General features: G+C 37.9%; 1 protein-coding gene across 1 annotated transcript; it reads right to left on the reverse strand.

Annotated features, from left to right (window-relative positions):
- Positions 1-339: 339 nt before the first annotated feature.
- Positions 340-7,437, reverse strand: LOC128193993 (uncharacterized). The gene is made up of 2 exons (XM_052868289.1): positions 4,459-7,437; positions 340-2,235 (listed from the first exon to the last, which is right to left on the reverse strand). Exons 1-2 carry the CDS (start codon positions 5,114-5,116, stop codon positions 2,213-2,215), a joined length of 681 nt encoding a protein of 226 aa, XP_052724249.1. The 5' UTR covers positions 5,117-7,437; the 3' UTR covers positions 340-2,212.
- Between the last annotated feature and the right edge of the window lie 623 nt (positions 7,438-8,060).

The following is an 8,060-nucleotide window of genomic DNA, read 5'->3' on the forward strand; positions in this document are numbered from 1 at the left end:
AAATATGCAGTATAAACTAGGAAATGACTCCTAGGTCGTCTCTCAAGGACCAATTTTGGTGGTTCAGTCTGAGATCAGTCACGAAAAAGGGGGGTTTTGTGAATGGTTTGTATGCGGGAAAATTAAATACTGAAAGCAGTAAATTTAGAGAATGGTAAAAACAGAATTTAACTTTTTGAAAACATTAATTGGAAACGAAATTTTTACAGAATTAAAATGCAAAGCTGAAATTCACAACAGAATAGAAAATGAAAGTAATTGCATCCAAAATCTAAATTTGAAAACGGAATTGTAAATTAACTGTAATACGTAGATGAAAATAAAATTCAACAACATCAATTGAGAAATGGAAAATGGAAATTACAATTGAAATTCAATTTAAACTGAAAATTAAAGCAAATCCAAAACCTCCCCAAAGGGGAGGAGGAAAAATGAACACTCAGAATGAAAACGTCCATGGCTGCACTCCTAACTCTACTCCTAATTCTAATGAGTTTTCTTCTCTGCTGCTTGCTTTCTTTTATAGCCAAAACTCAGAAACAAACTCCCGTGAGCCCCTCGTTGTCTCCAGCAAGGTTTTGTCCTCTGCCTTCATAGGTTGGAGACTTTCTTCACTCCTAAATTTGTCAAGGAAATAGGTGGGCTCCACTTCCAATTGCAATCCGTTGCATTTCTTTCTTCTCGTGAATCACCATTTGTCCTTTCCTTCTCCATTTTGGCCGTGATCTCTGCCTCTTCTCCCAGCTGACCGTGAGCTTCTTCCCTTGGATGTGAGTTGGACGTGCCCCTTCAATCACTGCTGGAACGTGACAACTTCTTCTTCAATTCATGGTAGCAGCCGAGACCTCCTTGTTCCAGGGTGCAGGTGGATGCTTCTTCTTCTTCCTTCTACATTTAGCAGTAGACTCCTTTCTTCATTCCAGCATGTGTGCTAGCAACAAGAATGTGAAGGGGTCTTCTCGGTGGTGGCTGCTCCATCTACTTGCAGCACCTCCAAGCTTCCAGCCTTCTCCTTTAGTCACGTTGCAGCTGGTCCAAAACGTCCCAGTTCTCTGCTTGCTGGACATGCTCTCTGCTGCCATCATCCGTGAAGATACTTGACTGCTATCTTCTTGCTGAGACTCCTTTCCTTCCAGCTAAAGACCGTGACAGCACCTGATGGCAGCAGCTCTTCTCTTTCCCTTCATCTGCAACACTCCATTTATTCTCATCCAAGGTGGCTGCTGCTGGAACGCTGCTTCCTCCAGCTTCATTTTCATGAATCTCCAAGCATGCTGTCCGTTCAAGAACACCACTCTTTATCTCCAAGCCTGCTGGAAGGTTCTTGCACTTCTTTGATGGCTTGTGCAGGCCGTGAACTCCTCTTCATGTGATGGACGCGCACCCCTTAAATAAAAGGAAATCAGCATTTCTTCCAAAGTAAAAGAGCTTGTCTGTAGTCCTCACTTCATGCCCTTCTCCTGAAAGATGATGATAACTATTGAAAACCACGTAAGCCAAAATAAATGGGGCGGCCTAATGTGTTGTCCAATTGAATATTGTAGTAACTAACGTGCCAAAGCATGAGGGGGCCTCCAAGCACTCTTTTCGTGACATAATTCTTTAAGAAACCAAATTGAAAACAAAAAGTATGATTTCCATTATTCTTTCCACCATCCATGACAAAGGAGAATAAGTTCCCATGACCGTGTGCTTCCAAACAAACGTGGTCCCCTCCTCTTATGTGGCATTCTTTTCAATTAAACATTGTTCCCTTCTCAAATTGGCGGCCCCGCTTTTCTTCCATGTGCTTGCCAAAAATGAATTGTTATTGATAGGAAATGATATTGGAAAACCATGAGCTGCAATAATTCAAAACGTGGTGGTCCCTTTATTCCATCCATGCACGATTTTCTTCTCCTAATACAAAGAAAAGAAATCATCCAACACTAGGTGGCGGCTCCCACTTTAATTCCAATGGGCCGTGTGTTGTTGTCTCTTAACATTTTTTCAATCAATTTCTGACAAAGACAAGAGAAGGGATGCCATGTGTCCGTGAATGATTTCTACTTCTTAAGAAATCAAATTCTTAAGGCCGTGTGATGTGTTCCAAGCAAGCCAAAAAAATTGTGCTTCAAAAATTTCCACTTTCACTTTCACCGTGATTTCCTTTTAGCCAGCAACATGCATCTCTCCAAAGCTTAAACATAATAAATGTAATTTTCTCTTTGTATCAAAATATTTCCAAAATTTTCTCTGCAATGAATAATGAAAATAATTTGCTCAGATAATTCAAATTACTTAAAATAAGAATTTCCGATCAAGTTAAGCACAATTAAGAAAAATGGAAAAATATTAGACATTTAAGCACAATTCCCTGATTAATTCTAGTACAATAAACTAAGCGAAGTGAAGAAATTATTGATTCATTAAAATAGACCACACTTAGTCTTTTGCACTCCTGGGCAAAATTAAGACATAAATCAGGGAATGGTTCAAGGACATCAAAGGAGTGATACAAACGCAGCATACAGAAAATAAAGACTCACAAGAAAACACACAGAATTTACACAGTTCTCAAAAAGTCTGGACAGAGAAAAGAAGTAAATAATATCCAACACAAATCAAAGAAAGGAGATACTTACAGAAATCATCCAAGAAATTCAATACATAGAAAAATAATCAATCAGCTTAAGAGGTGATTTAAAAAATAACAAGACCTCACAGATGCACTAACAATGTTTCTCTCAAGTGTCTAGGGTAAAGAATTTTCAACTCGATGCATTCAAGAATGCAAACACAAGTAGACTTGGCAAGCTTCTAATATCAATACTTAAAACATATGCATATTCAGATCAAAAGGTCTTTTCTGGGTTGTAATGGGGTCAAGGACAGGGGAGGATAAAATATTTGGATAAGTAGCTACAGCTCAGAAGAAATAGAGGAGCAGTGGGGAAAAAGTGGAAATACAGTCAAATCTCACCCAAACCTCTAATTCAATCATCTTCTCGACACCATTATTCACTCATTTTTTTTTCTATTTATTTATTATTTTTTTTATTTTATCTCTTCTCTCTCTTTTTTTTTCTTTTTTTTTTCTTAACTGTAAGAGACAAGATACAAAACATATTTACAAAAATGAAACACTAAGAGGAACCAACTAGCCAATTCATTAGAATCCCCAAGGAGACCACACTTTTTCACAAAACACTTCTATAGCTCTAGACTTTCCTAAGGTTTAGGTAATCATTGTTTTTTACTTAGGATCAGTGTATGAGCTTCAATCACAAAGAAATAAATACAATATAGGCTCAAAGGGGTTATCAAAGGATAATAACAAAGTAGGCTTATTTGGCTAAAGAGGCTCAAGAAATAAAATTGCCTTTATCATTTCCAAAAATGCATATAAATCAAGTATATAAAAAAGAATCAAGCTAAGGCATATGTGCAAGCAATCAAGAGACATATCACACACAAGAAAGAAAATAAAGTGGCTCAAATCTCACACAGGGTGTTTGTCACAATCAAATCAATCTCTCAAACGCATAATCATCTTTCCAAGCAGAGAAAAGCAAGGATTTGAAACCATAAGTATTAATCAAGTGAAGGAAAAATCTACAACTTAGACATCATCCAGAAATCAAGAGAAAAATGTAAAATTTATTGCACACAAAAGACACTAAAAACAACTTAAAACAGAAAAAATTTAACACTCAAAAACAAAAAATTTAACACACAAAACAAAGAAAATTCAGAATCTCTCCCAATAGACCACACTTAAACTACACATTGTCCTCAATGTGTTCTAAGCATACATCAGCAAACAAAACAGTAACATGTCATGGACAAGTGCAATAAAGTAAGGAAAAAGGGAGAGAAAGAAAATGCAAACTCCCGCAGATTATGGTGGAAGCTGCCAATTTTGGATCATCAGGGAGAGGTCTTCTACTTCAGGATCCAGCAATGAAGTTTTGAGGACGAACTGCTTCATCCTCCAAATCTGATCTAGCAGTGAAATGTTTTCAACCGCTGGATCGAAGTAGTGATTATTGATGAGCAGGTTCAGTAGGTGCCTGTTGATGTCGAAACTTTTGTGAATGCTGGCACCCTTGTCTTTCAGCATGGGTGCATGTTGGTCAAATTCATTCGTACCTCTTGCAATAGGGTTAGTGCAATATGGTTCCAAAGAAATTTCATGCAGGGGCATAACACCCAAATTATCATACTGAACCTTAGATATATCCTCACAACATGAATCAATTTCAAAATTACATGCAATATCAATATGAGATTCAGATTCATGTTCAATGCATGGATAAGAAGTATTCAGATAGGATGACCAAAGTGGTTTCTCATCATGCAAAGAGTGAAAATTAAGAAAAGGCTCATCAACATTATGATTATCAACATACCTCTCAACAGCATAATCATCAAAACAATCAAATTGAGATATGTTGGTGGAAAATGCAAGTGGTCTACCTGGTTTGAAATTGCTGCTTATTTCTGCGTGGTCCTCAAAATATTCATCAGCAGTCTCCTCTGGTGCAAGAGTGGCCATCTGCCTGACCTGATCACTTAGATTCTTCATGGAAGCTTGAGTTTCCTGCTGGATTTGCTCGAACTGAATGCTCTGCATGGTCATCTGCTCCATTAACTCCTTCAATGTAGGCTCAGAAGTTGAAGGCTGAGGAGTTATTTGAAAGGAAGCGTCATAAAATTGCATCTGCTGTTGTTGCTGCTGTTTTTGTTGCCTGTTGTAGATGTTCGTAGAATAAGCCTGAGGCGCATCAGAGGCAACAAGGTGCTGCAAAGAAGGACATGCATCTGTATAGTGGTTACTGGAAAGACAAATAGCACATAGTCGTGCAATAGATGCAGATGGAGATGCAGATCTCCGGTTGGTAGTCAACTGTGTCACCAACTTCGCAAGAGAGTCGATCTTGCCGTCCAACTTGCTTTCAAAATTTAATAAAGACTGGGCAACATCATCATGTACGCCCCTCACCAGAGGATGCGCAATATTGTTCTCATTACAGAAATTAGCAGAATTATAATCAGAGCACCATACAAAAGGAGATTCATAATTAGAGGTATCGGCAGAATAAGCACTGTTCACAAAATTAAAATAGGTAGACATCTAGAAAGAAAAATTCGAAACAAATAAAACATAGGAATTTTTTTTTGAATTAACAGATAAAATACATATGACACGCATACAGAAAATAGAACATCACATCACAACACAAAATAAAACACAACACAATTAAACATGCTTCAAGCACAAACAAGACAGAACAATTTTTTTTTTTAATTAATTATTATTTTTTTAATTAACACACATAATACAAAACACAACACAATAAAAATATAAAAGACAAAACATATATTAACATAACATAAATTAACACAGTAAAAATCTAAAACAAAAAACCTGAACTGAAGTGACAACGCCGCCAAAATTTGCTGAAGGTGTCGTTGTCGCCTACAAAAATATACAAGACAAAACACACAAAACACACATATTAGTAGAACAAAAATTTACACAACGAAAATCTAAAACCAAACCTCCGACTGGTCCCCGGCAACGACACCAAAATTTGATACGACTGTCGCGGTCATACAAATTTGATGTGCACGAAATAATGCAGTATAAGCAGGAAGTGACTCCTAGGTCGTCTCTCAAGGACCAATTTATGGTTCAATCTCAGATCAAACACGAAGTGGGGGGTGTTTTTGTGTTATTGTTTGGATGCGGAAAAATAAATACTGAAAGGAGTAAAATTAACAGACTGTAAAAATAAAGCTGAGAAACAACTGAATAAAGTTTTTGTAAACGTAATTTGAAAATGAAATTTTGACAATTAAAATTAAAACACAGTGGAAATTACCATTAACTTAAATTAAAATCCAATACATAGAAACTATAAAATTAAACAAATCCTAAACCTCCCCAACGGGGAGGAGGAAAAAATGAGCTGCAGAAAATAAAACACCCGTGGTTGTCTTCCTAAAATTCTAACTGAAAACTAATCTGCTGCTGCTTGCATTTTATAGCCAAAACTATGGCCAAACTCCCGAATCCCCTCCTTCATTTCTGCCAACTTGCCACCCAGCTTTTACGGTTTCCCTTGTCCGGTTTGGAGTTCCATTTTGTCTCTAGTATTTTTCTGTATGTGCCAAAATAAACAAAAGGGGCTGGTCTAGTTTTGTAGTGTCTGTGGACTTTGCTTCCCCTATGGATGTTGCCAACTTCTTTAAACGGTGGTGCCCACACTCCAAGCTGATTGTCCGTTTGCAGCTGTGTTTGTTGGACGGTAGAGCACCTCCTTTCTCTAGGTCCAAATGATCTGTGTGTACTCTTCTTTCCATTCTTCTCTTTTGCTTGGACCGTGGAAGTGCAGCTCTTCACGTGTGCACCATTCCAGCCGTGACAGCATTTCCATCTTCTCTTCTCTTCTCCAAGTGTTGCTGTTGTACCGTGAAGTGCTCCTTGCTTCGAACTCATTCTCTATGTCCGAGAATCATCTTAAAAGAAGAAATAAAAACCATGCATTCCACTGGAACGAATTTCTGGACTAAAGCTTCACCCCCTTCCATCACCGTGGTGCTTCTTCAAAGGAGATTGGAAGAGCTTCCAACGCTGCCGTAGCTGCTTCAACACGTACCCATTCCAGCTCCTTCTTCCGTGCATCAGTTTGGACGTCCTTCTCCCAGCTGTAACAGCATGTGAAGCTGCTGCATGTGTTGGACCAGACCGTGGAGCATCTCCTTTTCTTTGCTACAGGATGGCTACGTGAATCAGTTGAGAAAATGAGGTTTGCTGCCCACGTGAACTCCTCTCCTTGTGCTGTGACCGAGAAGTGTTTCTGCTGGACCAAAGAGTATGTTTTTCTTTTGGTGGTGGCTGCTCTGTGTGTTCTCTGCTGCCATGGTGAAAATGACTGGATGTGCTGCTGGACGTCAACCATCGTGCTCCCTCCAAGCAACCAATCAACTCTTCTCCTAACTTCCAAAATTAAACCAGTAACAGCTGTGACTTTCTCCTCTCCGGTGGTGGCTTCAAGCTACTGTACCGAGAGCTCCTTCATGGTTTGCTTCTTCTTCCAGCTGAAATAAAACCGTGCACACCATCCCTTTTCTCCGTGAATATGCTTCTCTCTTCCAAAGAAAAGATCATTTTCTAAGTGGTGGATGGACCATAAACTGTGAGCTTCTATCAATTGAAAAATTAAAAGCAAAAGCTTGAAGTGAAAGAGCATGGAGAGTTGAAAGAAAATCTGCACCAAAACTTTTCCATGTGGGCCGTGACACCACCTTCATAATACTAGTTTAATCAAATTCAGCACTTTCATTCTTTTGAACTCCTCTCACCGTGATATGTTCCCAAGGCATCAACTAAATGCCAAAATAAAACCTTGAATGGAGAATAAAACCGTGAGTGGTGGCCCCCTCCATTTTGCTTCTTAAAAATCAAGAATTGATGAGATAGTTTTCCACTTTTCACGTACACCTCTTTGAAAGCTTAGATTAGAATCAATTCCGTGGACCACTTTTTGTAGAATTTTCTCCAACGTTTTCTTCTTTAAAGTCCATGTGCTTCCACTTAAAATGAGTCACAGAATGAGTTTAATTTTCCACTAATCAACACACAAATTAAATCAATGCAGTGTAGCTTCTTCCATCAGAGTGTGTAAATGAATATTTTTCCAGTTGTCCTAAAATATTTACAGAATTTTCCCTGCACTCAATAATGTAAATAATTAGTCTCAGATAATTCAAATTAATTAAAATAAGAATTTCTGATCGGATTAAGCTCAATTCAGTAAAATGGGAAAATATTGGACAATTATGCACAATTCTCTAATTAAATCTAGTACAATAAACTAAGCGAAGTGAAGAAATTATTGATTCATCAATGGGACGTTATTGTCGATGTTTGAACGTCAAATGGTGTGTACTTCGACATTACCTTCAATGTTTTTTTTTTCGATTTGATTGGGTTTAGCTCATTCAACCAAACCTGAAATACAGAAACCAGATTTTCAATTCATATATATTCACAGAATTAATTAATTTAAACC

The sequence above is a fragment of the Vigna angularis genome, chromosome 9, assembly GCF_016808095.1.
Source record: "Vigna angularis cultivar LongXiaoDou No.4 chromosome 9, ASM1680809v1, whole genome shotgun sequence".
NCBI lineage: Eukaryota > Viridiplantae > Streptophyta > Magnoliopsida > Fabales > Fabaceae > Vigna > Vigna angularis.

Bases quoted from the DNA above. Each gene is read 5' to 3' on its own strand.
- LOC128193993 (XM_052868289.1), bottom strand. From the start codon at position 5,116: ATGTCTACCTATTTTAATTTTGTGAACAGTGCTTATTCTGCCGATACC. The intron at 2,236-4,458 runs GTAGACCACTTG...TATTCATTGCAG, and splicing joins AAGCAGCAATTTCAAACCAG to AGAAAATTTTGGAAATATTT.